The 22,773-nt window shown below is 45.8% G+C and overlaps 1 protein-coding gene across 1 annotated transcript in view; it reads left to right on the top strand.

The window, feature by feature from the left end:
• Positions 1 to 22,773, top strand: part of LOC115088557 (kinesin heavy chain-like) — a 108,148-nt gene that overhangs the window by 71,035 nt on the left and 14,340 nt on the right. The window contains exons 7-11 of the mRNA XM_029596815.1: positions 2,103 to 2,190; positions 17,451 to 17,575; positions 20,211 to 20,315; positions 20,975 to 21,123; positions 21,832 to 21,980. Of these exons, the coding sequence (XP_029452675.1) occupies positions 2,103 to 2,190; positions 17,451 to 17,575; positions 20,211 to 20,315; positions 20,975 to 21,123; positions 21,832 to 21,980 (616 nt within the window). The remainder of the gene's footprint in view (positions 1 to 2,102; positions 2,191 to 17,450; positions 17,576 to 20,210; positions 20,316 to 20,974; positions 21,124 to 21,831; positions 21,981 to 22,773) is intronic.

The raw sequence follows: 22,773 nt of genomic DNA, 5'->3' as shown, positions 1-22,773 counted from the left end.
CCTCCATCCTTCCAAGCTGTTGATAGGAGGTTTGGGGGGGGGGGGTACTGTTGGGATCCTGCCCGCGGCTGGACCCGCAGGCAGTCCCCTACCTTTCTGCAGGACGCTAACGCCAGCCTTTCATCTTCCATGGCCTAGCGCCGCTGTCCAGATTGCTGCTGCTCCCACTCGTCGCGGCTGGAGCTGCTGTCGGGGTCCATGCCCAAGTGGCAGGGAAGCCACCGCTGCTTGCTCTCTTCTTTGTGACAGGAGTGCCGACGCCGCCGATGCCTTCCACCTGGCTTCCCACGTGGCAGGGATGTCGCTGCAGACTCTTACTTCCTGGCTTCCTCTTAGGTGCGGGCGCACGCCTCTCCTCTTCATTTAAAGGGCCAGCGGCGGGAAAAGCCCTGCGGCCCTCAGCAATGATGTCATCAGTCTTCGCCGGACCAACCCTATAAAAGGGCCTAGCCTCAGTTCCTCAGTGCCTTCGGATCTGGACTTCACAGCATTTGTGGTCTTTTTCCTGATCCAGGTCCTCTGTGGTCTTCCTGTGCCTTGATGGTTCTTTGTTCCATGTTCTTCATGTTCCTGAACTTTGTCACCTTGATGTTCCTGGTCTCGTCCCTCGTCGGAGCTCCTTCGTCACCTATTTCATGTTCCTGATGTTCCAGATGTCCAGTTCTCTTGATATCCAGATATTCTCTGTCCAGATGTCCTGATGTTCCGTGTCCTGAGGTACCATGTTCCACGTTCCTGATGACCGATGTTCCTGTCCTGACTCCGTCTGTCTCATCTTCAGCTCTTCGTCCAGTTCCCAGGTCATTCATCTGTTCACCTCTCCTGGCGTGCCATCATCATGGTCCGTGACCAGCCCATGGGGGGCTGTGTAGGGCGCCTTCTTCTCGTCTGCAGCGCAAGCCTCCGGAAGACTCCTGTTTTTAATGCCTTGCTTCTGAGAATCCTTAGTCTTGAATCCTGAGTCTTGAATCCTATCCCGATCTTCAGAGTTCCTTGTGTCTGCTTCCATCCATGCCCAAGACTCTGCCAGAACCTGCTCCGCTCCAGCATGGCCCGCGACCAGCCACAGGCGGCTGTGTAGGGTGCGCCCCGTGCAGGTCTCTACTGAATCTTCATTATGTTCCAGTCTCAAGTTCTACTTGTTCGCCTGGAGTCTGCTTTACATTCAGTGTGGTCCGCGACCAGCCTTGGGCAGCTGTGTAGGGCACACTGCAATGCAGTTCTCACTCAGTACTTTTGCCTGAGTCCTGAATCCTTGCCTGAGATCTCCAATTAACCTGAATACTTGTCCGAGTCTTCTGAGTAACCTGAGTCCTTGTCCGAGTCCTCTGAGCATCCTGAGTCCTTGTCTGAGTCCTCCGAGAATCCTGAGTCTTCGTCTGATTCTTCTTGTTCCTGCCCTCAGCCTCTCTCTGGACTCATGCCGTGGGTCCGGCAGGGCTATTGAGTGACCGGAGGGCTACTCTCGAGACCAGCATTGCGTTGCTGGGTCTCATTGGTGTGTGTAGATCCAGTAGAGGGCTGAGCCTGCCTTGTTCCTGTTCTGGATATTCTTCACCTTGTCTTCAGTCCGGCCTTGCTCCTGCTCTGCCCATGCTCGTACCTGCTCACCTCTTGCGGTGTGTCTTGGGGCTCCTCGAGCCACACCATGATCCAAGGGCTCACAACCCCGTTGAGATAGGACCACGCTCCTAACAGGTACATGCAATCAAGAGTTGACTGTATGTTAAAAGAAGTTAGCACTTGTTAATGCACTATAGCATGCTCTAGCTGGTATTAATTTGCACTAAAAGAATTTTTGTGTCTGTTAAAATCTAGCACTGCACAGGAAAGTGAAAAAGTATGAACAAAGTCCAAGAGAAAATCTTTATTCTGTCCGATTCAAAACATTCATCACTTCCATATCTGTGTACAGTCAGTGAGAGTACACAATTTGACCTTGTTTGTTTTAAGTCTGAATCTGAAGATTTAGCTAACTTGGTTGAAATTCCTGTGTGCTACAGTTGTTACAGCTGCTCCATATGATGTGTTTGTTATAGCTGCTGGTTAATCAGGGCATTATGGCTATTTGATAGAAAGGATTCTTCCATTCTCTCTTGCAGGGGTGCACTGAGCGCTTTGTCTCCAGCCCAGAGGAGATTCTCGACGTTATCGATGAGGGGAAGTCAAACCGGCATGTCGCTGTCACTAGTGAGCAGGGGTTTTAGTCATCAGATGAGAGTGTGTGTGAATGTGTGCGTGCACGCATATATGCGCGTGTCTCTGTGAGTGTCTCACTCTGTTTCTCTTTCTGTCTTTCTCTGTTCCTTGTTGGACGTGAATGAGTACATCTCCGTTCCTTCCTCTGTCTCAGTATCTCTTTTTCTCTTTGTGTCTGTCTCTCAGTCTCTTCATGAGTCTGTGGGTATCTCTCTCTTCATCTCAGATTAATATTCAAGAAACTTTATTGACATTACAATTTGTATGAGTTGCTGATGTAATTCAAAAAAAGATTTTTTTTCTATAGGCAGGGAACAAAGAAAAGTCCTTTTTGAATAAGGCCCTAAATTGTAAAAATTTAGGGCCCTAAATTGTAAAATTTAGGGCCATTAGCAATGGTTACATGGAATAGACTTAGTTTTTGGGTACTTGCCAGGTTCTTATGGCCTGGATTGGCCACTGTTGGAAACAGGATGCTGGGCTTGATGGACCCTTGGTCTGACCCAGTGTGGCATTTTCTTATGTTCTTATGTTCTTACAAGTGCAAAAGATAAATGACAAGGATAATTTCTGGATTCTGGTGACATTCCATATTGTCTCTGTTCAGATTACATTTTTAACCTGGTCACAGGATACAGCATATTTTGGTACTGCACACTCTGCTTTCCTTTAGGATTGTATAGAATTTTTCCTGCTCTTTCCTTTGTGGGAAAGCTTTTCTTTTCTCTCTCAGCTTTGGGAAGTGTGCATCTCTAATATCTATTTTAGCCAAAAAAAATCCTTCAAAAATTGGAAGAAGGATCCATCTGAATAAAATAGGATAAAACATAAGCATTGTCAAGCTAAGTGTAAAACATTGATAAGACAGGCGAAGAGAGAATTTGAAATGAAATTGGCCATAGAGGCAAAAACTCATAATAAAAACTTTTAAAAATATATCCAAAGCAAGAAACCTGTGAGGGAGTCGGTTGGACCATTAGATGACAGAGGGGTTAAAGGGGCTTTTAGGGAAGATAAGGCCCTTGGTCTGACCCAGCATGGCAATTTCTTATGTTCTTATGTTCTAATATCTCCCAGCCAAGTAGAAACCAGGCCCAACACTGCTTAGCTTCTAAAATGAGACAAGATCAGCACATAATATCTATGTATTTTGTACAGTATAGGAGGAAATGCATTTCTGCTTCTTTTTCTCCAGTGTTGCACTGCCTTTGAAAATAGCTACTATATATGTAGGGACTTTTGTTTTCAGTTTTTATTTTATTTTTCTTGGGAGTTTCAATGTTATAACATTGAAATTCTAGAAGAAAATAAAGTAAAAACTGAAAACAAAGGTCCCTAAATATATGCTATTGAATGGTTAATAGGTTTTGTTCACATTAAGAATGCTTAGCACAGGTAAATGAGCTTTTGAAATTGCTATGATAGGTTATATTTACATTTTCCTTTGTAAATTACCCTGTTAGAACCTATATAGCACATCCGCCATATCATAACATCCCAAGAAATCAAATATCAACATGCCTACCTATGAAAAGGTAGAAATGCAAATATTACACCTTGCCCCAGAGAACACCAACACACCTCCTACTGGAAAGTGGAAAAAGAACACGCCACACTGGTATAGATTCCTACACAAAAACTACATGCTAGCAGAGTCTCTCACCTAATATAGAATAAGAGTCCACAAATTAGAAATAGAAACATATAGGCAAAAAATGAACTGGAAATCCCAAGTAGTTAGTCTCTGTATGCAGGCATAACTGGAGAAAGAAAAAGAGAAATGCATTTCCTCCTATTTGGATACATAGAAAAGAAACGCACATTCCCAAAATTGACATATTCCAATCACTAAAGATTGAAAATAAAATGCTTTTTTGTACGATTGGACATTCAATTCTTCTAATTGGGGGGCTCCAGTTCTCTTTTTCACTTTCCTCTTTTTGGTCTTCTAAGTCCTTTTCCAGGGTCTCCTTGTCATTTTCATTTCTTTCATCTTCCCTTCATTCCCTTTATTTGTCTCTGATATTGATCTTTCCCTTTCATCTTTTTTCTCCATTTCTCTCTTCTCTATCCACTTATAGCTAGATTTCATCTCTCCTTCTCCCCCTTTCTCACTCTCCAGTCCTCATTCTACCTCTCTTATTGGTCCTTGATCTACTTGGTTATTGAAAACTACAAAGGATTACGTGGGCAATACATTAACTATTGTGAATGCATCACTTACCCAAGGTTGTTTCCTAACATCCCTTAAGAAACTGATTGTCACAATTGTGTCTGCTACTCAGCCCCCATGCCAGCAGAGGTCATTAACGAGCCTCCTTCACAGCTGCTCTAGCCATCTTCTTGCTGATCCCATGAGATGGTGGTTCCAGCCCTACTTAACCCAGTTTGTCCATTCTCTCCTTGCTTCATCATTGAGTCACCTCGGCTCCTTGATCTGGCCATTCTTGCCATGCTTTCATGTCTTGTGGCCATCTCGGCCTCCTCCCTTGCCTTGTGGCCTACCTTGGCCTTCCTTGCCTCATGACCTTCCTTGGTGTCCTCCCTTGCCTGGTGGCCTTCCTGGCCTCTTTGCCTTGCTCTGTGGTCTTCCAGGTCTTCCTGCCTTGCCCTGTGGCCTTTCAGGCCTTCCTACCTTGCTCAGTGGCCTCCTGGGCCTCCCTATCCTTCCTTGCGGCCTTCGGGCCTTTGTTTGCCTAGCCCAGCCTTGTCCCCTGTTTGGGCCTTCTTGTTTATTGTTGCTTGTTCTAGTCCTGCTCTTGTCCAGTCTTTGTCTAGTCTAGTCTTGTCCTGTCCAGTCCAGTCCCCGTTTCCAGTCCAGGCCTTGCCCTCACTTCAAGCCTTTGTTTGCCTGTCTTCAGTCCCAGCATTGCTCCTGTTCCAGGCTTGTCTCTAGCCCCAGTCCATATTTTCAGCCCTTCCTATATCCAGCTCCTGCCTGCCCTCAGTACCAGCTTTGCCTCTAGCCCTACCTGAATCCAGCTCCTGTCTGCCCTCAGTACCAGTCTGTGCTGTATTCCAGCTAAGTCCTGCCGGTCACCAGAACCCAAGGGCTCAATCTGCGGGGCAGGTGACAGGTGCAGGCAGAAGACGCAGTCCAGCCTTGCCCCAGAGTCTGGTCCTGCTTCTGTAGAAGTAATCCCTGATCCCAGCCTGCCTGATCATGACAGTGTTTACTCACCCAGTGTTAAAAAAAATCAAAACCTAGATGCTACCAATCCCCATAATTACCATCCACTTTCAAATCTCCCTTTTCTAGAAAAATTGACTGAGCAGATAGTATTGATCCAATTGTAGAAATTATAGATACATAGATACACAGATATATAGAAATAGATGGCAGAAAAAGACCAGGTGGTCCATTGAATCTTCCCTGCAATCTTGTTTTGAATTTAAATCGCAGATGTTTAGTCTGGGTCCTTTCATTGTCTCTAGGGTTTAATTGAAACTGATTAACCCTAATCCCCTTTGCTATAGCTGTTTAGGGGTCCACCTAGTCTAACTCATTCCTTATTGGTGTCCTGTCCTATTATCTCTTCACAATTTCTCCTTTACTTCCTCCCTATTATTTCTGTTCATCACCCATACTCTTGGGAACTCCTGGAAATTATGTCCTTAAGGAACCACATAGTCTATCCCATGCCTTTTTAAAGTCCTTTACCCTCTTCTTCCTCACCATCTCCTCTGGCAGGGCATTCCAAGCTTCCACCACCCTCTCCGTGAAGAATCATTTCCTGACATTCAGTTTGAGTTTACCTTCCTGGAGTTTCATTACCCCTTGTTCTCATTATAACTTTCAAGTAGAAGAGATTTGTTTTTAGTTGTGAAATGTTTATACCTTTCATGTATCTGAAGGTCTGTATCATGTCCTATCTATGCCTCCTCTCTTCCAGGGTGTACATATTTAGGGCCTTCAAGCTATCCTCATAGGTCATATGATGGAGTCCTCCCACCAACTTGGTCGCCTTTCTCTGAACCACCTCCACTCTCTCTCTGTCCCCCTTGAGATACGGATTTCAGAACTGAACACAGTACTCCAGGTCGGGCCTCACCAGGGATATATACAAGGGAATTATCAGTTCTTTTTTCCTACTAGATATTCCTCTTTCTATGCAGCCCAACATTCGTCTGGCTTTAGCAATCACCATGTCACACTGTTTTGACATCTTCAGATCGCTAGACACTATGACCCCTAAGTCCTTCTCTTGCTCCATACTTATCAACTCCTCACCCCCCAATACATACTGTTCCTTTGGGTTGCTGCTCCCCAGATGCATGACTCTGCACTTCTTTGCATTGAAGCTCAGCTGCCATGTTTCCAGCCATTTCGCTAGCTTTCTTAGATCACTTCTCTATCTCTCCACCCCTTCCAGTGTGTCTACTCTGTTGCAGATTTTAGTATCATCTGCGAACAGACAGACTTTACCTTCGATTCCTTCCGTTATGTCACTCACGACGATAATGAACAGTACCGGTCCCAACACCAAACCCTGCGGCTTACCCCTTAACACCTTCCTCTCCTCAGAGTAGATTCCATTCACCATCACACTCTGTCTTCTATCAGTCAGCCGGTTTGCAATCCATTCAGCACCAAACGTCTTATTTTGTTTACAAGTCTTCCGTGCGGCACAGTATCAAAGGCTATACTAAAGTCCAAATAGATTACGTCCAGTGCTTTTCCATGGTTCAGTTCCCTAGCCACATAGTTGAAAAAATATATCAAATTTGTCATACAAGACCTCTCCCTAGTGACTCCATGTTGTCTTGGATTGAGCAATCCTCCAGATTCCAGATAGTTTACTATCCTTTCTTTCAATAGTTTCTCCATCAATTTACGCACCACCGAGGCTAACTGGCCTGTAGTTTCCAGTCATCTCTCTGCTACCTCCCTTGTGTAGCGGTACCACCACCGCCCTTCTCCAGTCTTTTGGCACAATCCCCGAATCTTTATGATCTACTAAACAGGACACATACAGATCGATACAGTAAAGTGCAACCGCGGTTACCCTGCTCCTAACTCACCTTCTACTCACTTTCCGGCCGCGTTAGCCCTTCCTGCGATACACTATCCCCTTTAACTCATCCCTACCGCCTCTTAAAATCCCCGGGTGACCCCTTCCGCCCGCAGCATGTATATTAAATGTAAACGAGCGAATTAGCTATTCCCTCCCATATAGTAACGCGCGCCCCGACTATCGCTTTTTTACCCTGCCGTTTTGCCGCGCGTTTACCCTGCTAACTTACCGCCTACCCTTACCCCAGCGTTAGAGGCAGGGGTAAGGGTAGACGGCAAACTTTCCCCCAGCCCCCGCTCACCTGCCCTGGCCGCGTCTGGTCTCCGGTGCAGCCCCAGTCCTGTCCCCTCCTCCCGAAGCAAAAAAAACCAAAAAACCCCCGAAAAAAAAGTAGCAAGAGAGCGAAGGGAGAGACGGGCAATCCTACGCTCGGGCCTGCCAGTCCCTTGTTCTCTCCTCCCGAAGCAGGGCGCGAAAAGCAGCCTTGCTCCGGGAGGAGGGGGGGGGGGGCAGTTTAAAGCGACGAAGCGACTTACTTTTGCAGACCCCCCCCTCCGGACATCGGCGACGTCCGCGGCTCCTGCCTCCAGCCTCCAGCTGTCAGACAGACGCATCGCACGTGGGAAAGCGGCCCCTATGCGTGCAATTGGCTACTCAAGACGTGACGTCACATGCCGTGACGCCAAACGTCATGACGTCACGTCTTGAGCAGCCAATTGCACGCATAGGGGCCGCTTTCCCACGTGTGATGCGTCTGTCTGACAGCTGGAGGCTGGAGCCGCGGTCGTCGCCGATGTCCGGAGGGGGGGGGCTGCAAAAGTAAGTCTCTTGCTACGTTTTCGGGGTTTTTTTTTTTGCTTCGGGAGGAGGGGACAGGACTGGGGCTGCACCGGAGACCGGACGCGGCCAGGGCAGGTGAGCGGGGGCTGGGGAAAAGTTTGCCGAGCATCGGAGAACATAACTGTCCACTTCCTGGTATCTGTCATTTCAAATGTCATTTGAAATGACATTTGAAATGACAGATACCAGCGTGGCCGTGAAGCGTTAGGCCCGCGCACCCAGGATACTGTATAGGCGCTCTATACAGTAAAATGGGTTGCACGGGCCTAACCTTCGCCTAACGCTTCGCAGACGCGGCATGCATTTGCATGCAATTTGAAGAGAGTATCGAGCGGTAGGTGAAGAGAACTGTGCGTGCGGGGAACGAGGGTGCGCCTGGCACTGCCGCACTCTTTCTAATGCGGCATAACTGTATCGACCTGTTAGTGGGCTCGCCAGCAAATCTCTGAGCTCTTTTAGCACCCTGAGGTGAATGTCATCTGGCCCCATGGCTTTATCCACTTTTATTTTTCCTAGCTTCTCCCACATATCTTCTTCATTAAACGGCTTGAATTCTAGTGCACTATCATCCACTGTCTTGCTAACCAGCGATGGTCCATTTCCTGGGTTTTCTGTGGTGAACACTGAACTGAAGTATTCGTTTAATATTTGTGCCATTTCAATGTCCTCCTCCACATACTGATCCTTTTCAACTCGTAATTTCAGTATGCCTCTTTGGACTTTTCTCTTTTCACTAACGTATCTGAAAAATGTTTTGTTTCCTTGTTTAATCTCTTTGGCAATGTTTTCCTCTGCCTGACTTTTTGTCTTCCTGATTTCTTTTTTTGTTTCTTTAGTGTCTTCAGATATTATACCCTGTGTTCGTCTATTTGGAAACTTTGGTATTTCTTGAATGCCTTTTTTTTAAATATATTAACAGCCACTTCCTTTGTGTACCAGATTGGCTTTTTCTTTCTTTTATGTTTGTTTACTTGTTTAACGTAAAGATTTGTTGCATTTTTTATTAAGCCTTTTATCTTTGCCCATTGTAGTTCCACCTCATCCACTTAAGTTCCTCCCAATCTTTTAGCTCTGATTCTATTGATTTATATCAATATGGATTCTGGAAAAATCAGTACCGAGGCTCTCCTGTTGTCAAACTTTGATACTCTATATTTTGGTTTTTGATGGGGGTTCCTCATTTCTGATAGGTTTTCTTGACATATCATCTGGTTTTGATACTATTTATCATTCCACCCTTCTTCAGCATTTACAAGACCTTTGTATTGATTGTAATGTATTGGTTAAAATCATTCTTGTCTGAATGGGTCTTTCAGGTTAAGTTGAACTCTTCACTTTCCAGATGGAAAACTTTACAATTTGGTGCACTACAGGGCTCTTGCCACTGTTTCGTGCAATCTTTATTTATTTCCAGTATGTTATGCTACGGCATCCTTTAGCTTACAATACAGGTTATATGCTGACAACATTCAGGTTCATATACATTTTTCTACTTCTGCTTGTGTTATTTTTTCCTTCTTGTATTAATGCAATAAGTGTATGGATGTCTGTTAATGGCCTTTATAGAATCTTTAAAAAAACCGAAAGTCATGAGTCAGTGGATCTCAGCTATCTCCACCGATGGCTAAAATAAAACTTGGTTGCACTGCTTTCTGAAGTCAAGAACCTTGGTATTATAATCAATACTAGATTATCTATGAAACTGCAAATTAAAGCAGTTGTGAAACTGCCTTTTTTAAACTAAAGTTAACTCACAGATTAAAACCTTTTTTAAGTCCAAGTGACTTTAAATCAGTGTTGCAATCAATGATTTTGATGAATGTTGACTATTGTAGCTCTCTTTTTCTAGGCATCCCTGCTTATTTAGTACACATTTGCAATTTCTTCCAAGTACCACTGCCTGGTTTTTGTCTGGATACCAGTTCTGTGACCTTATTACCCCAATATTCAAAGGCCTTTATTGGCTATTGTTACATGTGCCAGCCGCGGCAGCCCCACAGCCCAGCCCCCTCACCTCTTTCTGACAAATCCAGGGCCTAGTTCCTCATCTCTGGTGGTGGTGGGCCGCCGGCTCCATCCTTGGGCCGCCACCGGTGCCTCAGCTTCAGCTACAGACCTCCGTGCTCCTCATCGGGCCTCTCCGCGTGGCCTGCAGAAAGACACCGCTGTTCAGCGCCTCACCCCTCTCTAGGCGCGCGCACATCAGTGTCACTTGAGAAGGGCCCACGGCGGGAACCTAGCCACAGCCCCGGATGAAGACGTCGCCGAAGCTCCGATATTTTAGGCCGGGCTCAGCTTCCAGTGATCGCCTTTGCAACAGGTCTCCACGCTGGTCGTGTACTCGTTGCCTCCTGGTGATTCTCCTGTGTTCCTGGTTCCTGATCCTTGCTAGCTCCAGTTCCTGTTCTCCTTCGTTCCTGTGTTCCTGATTTCCATCCCTTCTTTGGATTGCCTTCTCAGACATGACCTCTGCATTGCCTGACTACGCCATTGACTTTCTCCAAGCCCGGACCTCTGCATTGCCTGACTACGCCATTGCCTCTCTCCAAGCCTGGACCTCTGCTTTGCCTGACTACGTCATTGACTCTCTCCAAGCCCGGATCTTTGCATTGCCTGACTACGCCATTGACTCTCTCCAAGCCCGGATCTCTGCATTGCCTGACTACGCCATTGCCTCTCTCCAAGCCCGGACCTCTGCATTGCCTGACTACGTCATTGACTCTCTCCAAGCCCGGATTTCTGCATTGCCTGACTACGCCATTGACTCTCTCCAAGCACGGACCTCTGCTTTGCCTGATTACCCCATTGACTCTCTCCAAGCCTGGACCTCTGCATTGCCTGACTACGTCATTGCCTCTCTCCAAGCCCGGACCTCTGCATTGCCTGACTACGCCATTGCCTCTCTCCAAGCCCGGACCTCTGCATTGCCTGACTACGTCATTGACTCTCTCCAAGCCCGGATCTCTGCATTGCCTGACTACGCCATTGACTCTCTCCAAGCCCAGACCTCTGCTTTGCCTGATTACGCCATTGACTCTCTCCAAGCCCGGACCTCTGCATTGCCTGACTACGTCATTGACTCTCTCCAAGCCCGGACCTCTGCATTGCCTGACTACGCTATTGACTCTCTCCAAGCCCGGACCTCTGCATTGCCTGACTACGCTATTGACTCTCTCCAAGCCTGGACCTTTGCATTGCCTGATTACGTCATTGACTCTCTCCAAGCCCAGACCGCTGCATTGCCTGACTACGCTATTGACTCTCTCCAAGCCTGGACCTCTGCATTGCCTGACTACGCTATTTGACTCTCTCCTTGCTCAGACCTCAGCCTTGCCTTGCCACCGATCCTTGATTGCCGCCAGCCCTGACTCCAGCTTGCTCTACGACGCTTCTTCAGTCTACGTCCTATTCAGCCTATTCAGTCTACGTCCTATTCAGCCTATTCAGTCTTCAGCCTGTTTTTGCTTGGGCGCACCCTGTCTCTATTGGCGCCCGGGTCTCTGGGACTCTGCCTCGTCCAGTACAGACTTCTCCATTTTCCTGTTGCTGCCTCTGGGCTGACCTCTATTCCTTTCCACCGACGACAACATATGGAGGCCCACCTAAGCCCAGCCGGCCCCGGTACCCAAAGGCTCAACCCACGGGGAACAAAGGCTGGTATTGGTGAAGCGCCAGCTGGCCTCTGTCCTTCAGCCCACTCCGCCTGCCGACGGTGGGGACCCATAGGATCCCTCCTACGGGTAGCGTTAACCCCACCTCGGCCCAAGGGTCCACCTCCGGCGCAACAGGTTGCAAAGGCCATGGACTCAGTGGATCCACGTGCCCTCCAGGCCATTCCTGGCCTGGCTTCAAAAGTACAAGAACAGCAACAATTCCTTGGGCACTGGCTTTCTCCCTTGAGCATCTGCACGCCCGGCTTGATGCCCTGTCCGGTAATCCAGTTCCAGTACCGGCTTCCTCTCACCAACAGCCATCTCCCTCCACTCCTAGAGTCTTGTTGGCTTTGTCAGCTCCGCCTCGCTTCAACGGTGACTCCAAGCTCTGCAGAGAGTTCATCAACCAATGTTACATGCAGTTCGCTCTGCAGCCCTCCATCTTTCAAGATGAACTCATGAAAGTCACCTTTATCTTGTCTTGTCTGGAGGGGAAGGCATTGGCTTGGGCTTCGCCCTTATGGGAGCGATTGGATTCGCTCCTGCAAGAACTATCTCAGTTTGTGGCCATGTTTTGGCGGATCTTTGATGATCCTGGGCGACATGCTGTGGCAAGCATTAATCTGCTACACCTTCGACAAGGCCAATGGAGCCTATTTGATTATACAATTGAATTTTGGACCTTAGCTACAGAACTCTCCTGGCAGGAAGACTGCCTGCACGCTGTCTACCTGGATGGACTATCTCTGCAGCTGAAGGATGACTTGGCAGCTCGGAAGCTCCCTTCCTCACTTGAGGATCTCATTGAACTGATTGGCCGAATTGATCATCGTCTCTAAGAGTGCCACCGGGAGAATGGGATACCCAGAAGGCCCTCTCAGGTTCGTTCCGCTCACCACCGGCCACTAGCCCTGCCTCCGGTAGGGTCCCCCTTGGGGCCAAGTCAGAAGAACCCATGCAGTTGGGTCGTGGGCGGCTGTCCCTGGAAGAGTGCCTCCGGCGGAAACAATCAGGCCTGTGCCTGTATTGTGGAGCACCAGGTCATCACCTACAGGCTTGCCCAGTCCGTCTGGGAAACCACCCGGCCTAATTTCAGTTGAGGTCTTGAACTTGGGCACAACATCACCGGCCCCTCAACTGTCCTTACCAGTTACTCTGATTTGGGACTCTCGGTCCTTTCCAGTCCTTGCTCTGGTGGATTCCGGAGCAGGAGGAAATTTTATCCTCAAGGATCTAGTTCAACTATTGAGTATAAAGACTTGTCTTTTGGAGACCTCTTTATGCATTGCTTTGATTTATGGTGACTCCAACAAAGCAACCAGAGCTTCAAGTGCATTTTACAAAGTAAATTATATGGTCAGCTAAGTGCACAATAAACTTGATTTGGTCGTGGTTATAAAGTAACTTCTTTTATTTCAAATGGTGACTCCTTGTTAACATCCCACACATTCATGGCATACAGTTTGACAGTCCCCGACACGGTCCCGTGTTTCGCCTGTTGTCTGCTTTGGGGGGATTCTTAATAAATCTCAGTGATGACAGAAGCAGCCGACAGGCGAAACACGGGACCGTGTCGGGGACTGCTGTCAAATTTATGCCATGTCTGCTTCAGCCACTTCCAGCTCCTGAACAACCGTGGACACATCTCTCCACGGATTTCATTGTGGACTTGCCACCATCCATGAGTATGTGCAAACACTCTGAGATTATTCATTCACAAGTTACTGAGCTCATAGCACTTGACAGTCAGAGCAATCTTGGTTGTTTTAGATCACATGGTAGTGTCCATTTCTGTAATTCTACTAACCCACTTAAGTGACAGTTAAGTGTGCGTGGATATGTTACAGTAAGAGAGAGTCTATGTTGGTATGTGAGAGAGCAGGTGGGTAAGCTTGTAAGCATGTGTAAGTGCATGTGAGAGCCTTGTTTACATGTGTAAGAGAGAAGGAGTTCATGTGTGATTGAGCCAATATGCATGTGTGAGAGCCTGTATTCATGGATGAATGTGTGTGAGAGAAAATATGTATGTAACAGCCTGAATTCATGTGTGAATTTGTGTGAACTTGTAAGAATGTGTGAGAGAGACGTGCGTGTGAGAGCCAATAGGCATATTTGAGTGCATGTGAGAGAAAACGTGTGTAAGAAAGCCTGTGTGCATGTGTGAGTGCTGCATGAGAAAAGATGTGAGAGAGAACCTGTATACATGTGTGAGTGCATGTGACAGAGAAGGGGTGTGTGTGAGAGCCTGATGCATGTGTTAGAGCGTGTGATAATCTGTATGCATATGTGGTGCATGTGAGAGAAAATGTGTGTAGTTGCTTGTATGCATGTGTGAGAGCCTGTATGCATATATGAATGCGTTAGGGTTGCCAACTGGCTCCAGATTTTCAGGACAGGTTGATCCAGTCCTGGATTTACTCCCCTGCATGCTTTTCTTAGGGCATACAATAGAGAAACCAGAATAAGTCCCAATATGCACTGGGGTAAAACCAGGACTAGATCAACCTGTCCTGAAAATCTGGATCCAGTTAGTAACCCTAGAATGCGTGTGAGAGAAAAAGTGTGTGTAACAGCTTGAATGCGTGTGTGTGTATGTGAGAGAGAGCTTGTAAGCATGTGTGCGAGAGGAATGCATATGAGAGCCTGTAGGCATATCTGAGTGCATGTGAGAGAAAAGGTGTATGAGAGAGCCTATATGCATGTGTGTGTGTTAGTGGGAGAGAACCTGTTTATGTGAGAGAGTGTGAGAGTATTGGTGTATGTATGAGAGAGGGAGTATGTGTGTGAGAAAGAGAGAGGATAAAGTTTGTGTGGACACCTCCCACTCGACAATCTCAGGGTGACTGAAAATCAAAAGATTCCAGGTATGGAGAGCAGGGAATTTTTTTATTCATATCAATTTTAATGGTTAGGTGTTATTTAATGTCTGTTGTTTTGAAATATTTTATTGGTTTTTAAGACCTTTTTGAAAATGTTTGAGTTTACTTATTGAATGATGTTCTGTCAGCTGTTTTTAATTATTTATTCTTTCTATTAGTATATGTATATTTTATTTATTTATTTATTTATTAATTTATTAATTATTATTATTATTATTATTATTATTATTATTTATAATCTTCTTTTTCAGGCATTTAAATGCAGATTACATTCAGGACTGTAGGTATATCCCAGAGGTCTCACAATCTGAGTTTGTACCTGAGACAATGGAGGGTAAAGTCACTTGCCCAAGGTTATAAGGAGTAGCAGTGGGATTTGAACCCTAGCTTGCATGGTTTTTAGCCCACTGCTCAAATCACTAGACTATCATAATTTTACTATTATGATTGATGTGTTATATTTCTTGATTATATTATTGTTTTGGGAGCAGTGATGATATTTCTGTTGTACTGCATACAAAGTCTGGCTTCTTGCAATTTCCAGTTCAATTTTTGTCTGCACATTTGTCTGGTATTTTTATTTTGTATTTTGTGAGAGTCCATCTGTGTTCTGCTTGTGATACTGAGGTGAGATATTCTGCTGGCTTGTAATTTCTGTTTATTCATCGATAGCAGCCTGGCTTGTTCTGTTTTCTTAATAGGAAGTGTATTGATGTTTTAGGACCTGGTGTAATATTTGCAGTGTTGCATTTTCATAGGTAGGATTGTTACTGCTTGAGTGCTGGCAGTTAGTGCTGATTTGGTATGGGAGGTTTACTATATTATAACTGTAATTCAGTTTATTCATGGTTTCTGAGAACCAAGCCCACATCAACCACACTTTACAATAGGCCTAATACCATATGGGTTCCAAGTTTCTTTAGGCAGGGTTTTCTAGTTGGCATCACAGCAGTGCATGTAAAAATAATATACATGTGATATTTTTACCTCAGAAGACTATGAATGTAAAATCTGTTATGTTAAATGCATAATTTTTATGTTTAAACTGTTCATTAATACAAAGAATTAGTAAAATGCCAGATATACATTGAACACTGACAAACATGTAGCTACATTTTTTTAAAAAACAGTCATATAAGATAATATAAGACTGCTTGCACCCCCCTCCCCCCCCCCCCCCCCACGGTCCACACCATCATGACGTTCAATGATAGAACTATAAAACATTTACAGCTGAGAATAGGGAACATATCTTCGGTACAATGATAAGATTAATTAGATTCCACCGTGATCAAGCTCCTTTCCAAGCTTAAATACATAATTTTTAATTGTGTGTGGTGAGGGCTGGGAGGGAGGGGTGCAAGGCTTTAAGAGTCGCCTAGGGCACAAAATACCCTTGCACTGCCCTGGAGAGAGTGCACCACACAGCACAGACCTCCACCATTTACCTAGTCCCCATTTCTCCAGGGGAAAGATGCTGGAGAAAGGTGTGAGGCAGGTGGAGGGGTTCCTGGGAGTGTGTGCAGGATTGCCAGCTTCCTAGAAATATTATCACTGATACACTATTTTCCACTTCTCTGGGAACTCTGATCCCTGCTTTCTGCAGCCTTTCAAATCACTGAAAGATTTAGACTCGATGATTTGACCTGTGCAGTGCCTTGGGGGAGGGGGGCATGGGATGGAGCATCATCTCATCCCTTGTCTCAGGCTGCAGATTCCCATGAGCAACCCCTGTGTTAAACACCCGTACAGAAATCTCCGGTACCATGGGACCTGAATGTTGTCCTGTCTCAGCTGATGAAGCCACCCTGTAAACCCTTAGACTCATCTTCTCTTAAATTCTTGACGTGGAAGATAGTCTTTCTTGTGGCAGTAACATCAGCCAGAAGAGTAAGTGAGCTGCAAGCACTGGTTCACTGACTACTATATTTGCAATTCTTCCACAACAGGGTGGTGTTTTGCATTCACACGAAGTTTCTCCCAAACGAAGTATCAGTTTTCCACATCTATCAATCCATCATATTGTCTACCTTCTTTCCAAGGCCACATGCGCACGAAGGAAAGAAACCCCATTCTTACTTTGGATTGTAAAAGAGCCTTAGCCTACTCCAAGAAAAGAATTCAGTCGTATCACCAAGCTTCGCAACTCTTTGTATCTTACCGTTCTAACAGACTTAGCATAGCAATCACCAAACGTGCATTGTTCAGCTGGATGTTGGTTGGCATTCAGCACTGCTACACAGTCACAGTGTAGTCTGTTCTCCATAGTAGGGTCCAGGTTGCTTACTCAGTAAATGCTCCACTGCAACCCTCAGCTCAGGACTCCCCCTGTCATGGCTAATTCAGCTCTGCTTATCCACAGAAAAAGCAAGTTTGCTTACTGTAAACAGTGTTTTCCATAGATAGCAAGATGATTTAGCCATGCTAAATACCCGCCCACCTCCTTGGAGACTCAATTACCTAGCTGGATTTAGCTCCTAAATCGACTGAGGAGGCTCACAAGGCAACACCCGCATAGGAGTTTCCTAACATGCTCAGTAGAACTAAAAGCTGTACTTGCTAGCAGAGACGAGTGACATCACCCATATGTCATGGCTAATTCATCCTGCTTCTTCAGAAAACACCATTTATGGTCATCAAACTTGCTATATCACAAGTTTTTCTTCTCCTCAGCTCCAGTTTGTGGTAATTTGAAACCAGAATGCCAAGTACCGTGAAATTTTTGTTAAGTCAATAAAACTTCTTTCTCAGACTCTATAACTCTCAACCTCTGTGTCTCTGTTCTTCTTTCTCTCTTGGCCTCTGTATTTCTTTTATGCTGCATACGTGTGACTGTCTCTCGTGCTCTCTCTGTTCCCTGTCAGACATGAACGAGCATAGCTCTCGCAGTCACAGCATCTTCCTCATTAACATCAAGCAGGAGAACATGGAGACAGAGCAGAAGCTCAGCGGGAAGCTCTACCTGGTGGATCTTGCCGGCAGTGAGAAGGTGAAGTGGCTTAGATTTGCGTTGTTACTGAAGCTGCGCACAGAATTTAACAAAAGAGACATCAAAAAGGGGGGTAGAAAAGAATGCTTAAACACACACAAAGAATCACACCAGTTGAAAAAGGAGTTCCCTGGCCTGCCCCATCAAGTTTAGCACCCAAGTCCTGTTTATTAAAACTGCTCTCTCTTCTCTTTCTCTACCTCTTTTAGGGGCTAATGTATAAGGTGCATCAGTCTAAGCACAACTTTTACTCTCATTTGTGCCCACATTTTCGTGCATGTAACTTTACTCACAATTTAATAAGGATTTTAACGCCCAAACAATGTGCGCACAAAGGGGAGTAAAAATGTGGCCACAAATTACTGCACCTCCATGTAAACCCCGTGTTAATGAAGGCAGTAGCTATTGCTCCCCAATGCAGGAAGGTGCATAGACTTAACTCCTGTTTTTTTTAACTCCGGAAATTTAACTCTGGGTCAGAGTGGAGTAAAATTATCTCCACTTCTGGTGGTTAACTTTTAAGCATATGATTCTGTGCCAGTATGATCCCAGACCTGGAGTTCCTGGTGCAGGGGGCTCGGACTCTGTTCTCCCAGGTCCAGGGTGCACCACTGTACTTGGGAATTCTAGGTCAAGGACCCTGCTGGCACAGCACCATAGACTAACACTAAACACCAGAAGTGTCGTTAACTTTACTCCATTTCTGTGTAAGCTAAGCAGTGGTTTGTCTGAATCCGGGACCCTCGAGCCAAAGGGATTCTGCCTTGGGATCCGGTGTCACACATCCTCTGCCCCAGGATGCCCGAGCCAGAGGAACTCTGCTCTAGGATCCCCAAGGCAGAGACCCTTTGCTCCAGGACCCCTCCCCCCCATCCACCTATACAATTATCTAGCTCCCCCCTCCATTAACTCACTCCCCCACTCATCCACTACGTCATACACATAACCACCTAACCCCCACCCACTTACCTACTGCCTCATTCGTCCATTAACCCCACATCCTGCTGAAGTCACTGTACACCTTTCTCGTGTGCCTCTTTGTTGTCCATTAATGGGACTGATGTAATTGGCAGTGCACTAAGTTGACTGCACATTTGTACGCACAAGTTGGCACATTACTTTGTTAGTGGGCTGCGTGCAAGGAACGCAGAATTTAAAAAGCAGCAGATTACACGTGTATGTACCCGTGCACGTGTGAAATATAAGGGGGTGGAAAAGGTGTGGGACATGGGCGGGGCATGGGTGTTCCGGGGTGAGGCCAAAATTTATGATTTATATTTCTGCACTGAAAGCCTTTTTGTGTGCATAAATGATATTTTTTGCAAACAAAACAGCATAAATCTTTTATGTGCACACAAATCCTGTCCAAGAGTCTCCCCCCTACCTTCCTAGTTAAAATATATGATCAACTTATGCTGAGCGCACATTTTAACTCAGTTGTGCGTGTGTTTTTAATTCTTGATGTATTAGCGTACCATTTGCTTACTGCATCAGGAGTAATATTTTGTTTTTAAGCATCTGCCTTAAGAAACTGTGCACTGAATCTCAGCACACAGTCTGAACACAGGGCTTATTATAGTGGCCCTAAGGTTGCGCCCAGGGTGGTTAAGTAACTCTTTCAAGATCACACATTTGGGTGGTGGAGAGGAGGAATCAAACAGGCAGTCACTCTGGAAACCATACATCCTTTTCTAGCACATTTACAGCACAGTGCTATGTGGGCTAAAGGGATATGGTTGCTCAGCTAAAGAGAGAAATCACTATCAGGAAACTGAAAAGTTGTTTAAAAAAGAAGAACTCTCCATATCGAAGCCTCTGCTCACTATGGGGTAGATTTTAAAACTTGCGCAAGTGCGTCCATGTGCGCGCGCTACCCGGCGCACGCACATGGACGTGCGATTTTATAACATGCACGCAGGCGCGTGCATGTTATAAAATCGGGGGTCGGCGCACGCAAGGGGGGGCACAATTGTGTGCCTTGCGTGCGCCGAGCCGCGCTGCCTTCCCCCGTTCCCTACACCCCCACCCCACTTTCCCTTCCCTTCCCTTCCCTGTCCTTTCCCCCCTACCTTCTTCTTTTTTTTTCTTTTGTTCTAAAACTTACTTCAGCCCTGGGGCTGAAGTTAAGTTGCGCGCACCGGCCAGCTGCCGGCGCGCGATCCCCGGCACAGCGGCAAATGGCTGCTGTGCCGGGAGCCTCTGACCCTGTCCCACCTCGCACCCCTGACCACCCCCACCCCTTTTTGTAAGCCCCGGGACTTAGACGCGTCCCGTGGCTTTATGCGCGTCGCCGGGCCTTTATAAAATAGGCCTGGTGCGCGTAGATTTACGCGCATAGAGCTTTTAAAATCCAGCCCCGTATCTCTTTTTGATAAGGGAGACTGAGGTGAGATGTTAGGGAAACCTTCTAATGCTAAGAACAAGTTTCCCAGTGAGCTGGTGGAGTTGCTGCTATTAATGGTTTATAAAAGCAGGTCAAACACACATCTTTTTGGGATGGGCGGGTACAGGGGGTGCTTACCTGAAGTTAGAGGGTGGACTAGGCAATCTGTTAAGGTCCTTTCCAGCTCCATCGTCTGGATGAACTCCTGGGGTCCCTTCCAGTTCAATAGTTCACTGATTCTCTGCTTTGTAGGTCAGCAAAACTGGAGCAGAAGGGTCCGTCCTGGATGAAGCAAAGAACATAAACAAGTCTCTGTCTGCCCTGGGGAATGTTATCTCTGCGCTAGCAGAAGGAACAGTAAGATGGGGAGCAATAAGCAGGGGAGGGGGAATCCTCCAAAAGTAAATGTATTGTGCATTTTTATTTCTATTATGTAAACTGCCTTGAGGTCTTGCATGAAATTTAAATAAATAAGATGGCAGAACGATATAGGGGGGATCCTTCAGTTACAGATCTCTCTCTTGCTTTGATAGAGCCTAGTAGAAGTCCTTAAATCGTGTGGTCTGTGTTGCTTCTCCATGATGCACTGAGAAAGAAGCTGTAACTGCAACTTTCTGTTGATCCAGGATATCTCTGCAAACTGTTTTTAATAAGTTTCCATGTTCTAATGTGACTGCTTTGCTTGCAGCTTTAATGCTTGACTTTATTTCAGTGCTCTTTAGGGAGAGTTAAACCCAGATTGCACTTTTTTGAGTTGGGTCCTTATTGTCAGTGTTGAGGGGCCACATGCTCTGGGAAAGACTTCTAGTCCATTGATGCAGTCATTTGTATTTTAAACCTTACTGGGCCCATCCATTTGACTGGTAAAATAATTCCTCAGAGCAGTCACGTTTGTTTCATTGGCAGTGAAGAACTCAGATGCCCTGCAGTGGATTTCTCCTATTTGCTGGAAGGGTGGGAAGGAGAGGATTTCCATGATCCACCCCTGCTGTTGATGTTTCCTTTTCACATTTTAGAAAAGTTATGTCCCCTACCGGGACAGCAAGATGACCCGAATCCTCCAGGACTCCTTAGGTGGGAACTGCAGGACCACCATGTTCATCTGCTGCTCCCCCTCCAGTTACAATGACGCAGAAACGAAATCCACGCTGATGTTCGGGCAAAGGTATGTCCACGAAGACCATGGGTCTTCCTGTCTCTGTCAAAGTCATTCCTGGAGCTGCTGCTGCCCATCCCTCTATGTTCTCTCTAGTCCCCCTCTTGCTCTGCTATCTCCTGACTCTCTCCTCATCTCAGCTCAAAACTCTTGCCACAACTGCTGGTGCATCTTTCTTTATCACACTATCCGGCAGGACCACCCAATGTCCCTTCTTAAAGGACGAGTGCAGAATTACAAATGTTTTATTTTGTGATCATGCTACAAAAATTCATTTTAAGGTTCGACAGGAAAAATTCCATACAAACCCTAGGAAAATGGTGCAATTTGCCAGTAGTGTAGTGGTTCTCTGTCTTTTTTTTTTTTTAATAAAAATGTAATACATTAAAAGCAAATACTTTGCAGATCAATGAAAAGGGGCAAAAATATTTTTTAAATCCCCATTAAGTTCCACAGCAAACACATTTTTTGCGGAAGCAGACTTTTCATTACAAGTTTTCTCCTGCAAAGGCAAAAGGTCTCATGCTCTTTGTTTTTGCTGTGAATTTTTTCAGGCATCTCTAGTCTCTAGCATCACCAGTGCTCTGCTTCTTCTCAGACCCCCCCCATAACATTGTTCCCCTCTTCTCCTCCTTTTTTCCCAACGAGAGGAAGTTTGTTCCTCCTGGTGAGCCGCACACCTCTGGCATATTGTACACTTTGTCTCCTGGTCCTCAGGGCCAAGACCATCAAGAACACTGCCTCTGTCAATCTGGAGCTGACAGCTGAACAGTGGAAGAAGAAGTTTGAGAAGGAGAAGGAGAAGAACAAGACGCTGAAGGAGACCATCCAGAGGCTGGAGGCAGAGCTTGGCCGTTGGCGTAATGGTAAGAAGCGAACCTATTTAAGGCCCCTACCCCCTAAAAACAAAAAAAAGAGGAAAGAGCATATACCAATACAGGGTGCTATTTTGATCTTTTTTTTACCTTGGGATCACATGTCCCAGTATCATTTTCTTTAAGTAAAATAAATGACAGCTTTAAAAACACTGAGTAGCAATATACCTTTTATTTCTTAGTCCAACATTGATTTTAAAACTACCATGTTACCAAGGGAATATACATAAATGACTTTCTTACCAACTTCATACTTCTAAGCCTATGGAGGTCGGTCAGCCATTTCTTTGTTGTGCATCCAGGGATGCAGAGGTGAGAGATGCTTGTGTCTGCTCCTTCTTCTTCCTTTTCGTGGTTATAAGTCTCTTATAGTCAATTTTACATCAGAAGTTTATCGACCTTTCTGACTGGTCACTTTTCTTTATCAGACATCTACATATGTTTTCACTGGTTTAATCAGTTGGTTTGTCAAATCTCTTATATTTACTGTAGACCCTGAGGGTTGTACAAACTAGCATTTTTCTTTTCTACTGGCACTGGCTTTAGAATATACAACACCTTGTCACACACCCTGTCACAAGAAATGTTAGCGGTCAATTGCTTGTCCTTAGCTGCTTTCTTCTGGGTAGACTTGATAGGGCAAATTAAAAATATGCCTTTGTTTCTCCATTTGGTTCCATAAAGCTTTAGTCAAGTAGGGTTTGGCCAATGGCCATGTCCTACAGAAGAGGGTTCTTGTCAGTATCCTCTGTGATAGAAAGATTGAGTGTTCCTTTAACACATC

Source organism: Rhinatrema bivittatum, chromosome 3 (genome assembly GCF_901001135.1).
Source record: "Rhinatrema bivittatum chromosome 3, aRhiBiv1.1, whole genome shotgun sequence".
Taxonomy (NCBI): Eukaryota; Metazoa; Chordata; class Amphibia; order Gymnophiona; family Rhinatrematidae; genus Rhinatrema; species Rhinatrema bivittatum.
The sequence above is the reverse complement of the archived record's forward strand: the minus strand, read 5'-3'. Positions and strand labels throughout refer to the sequence as shown.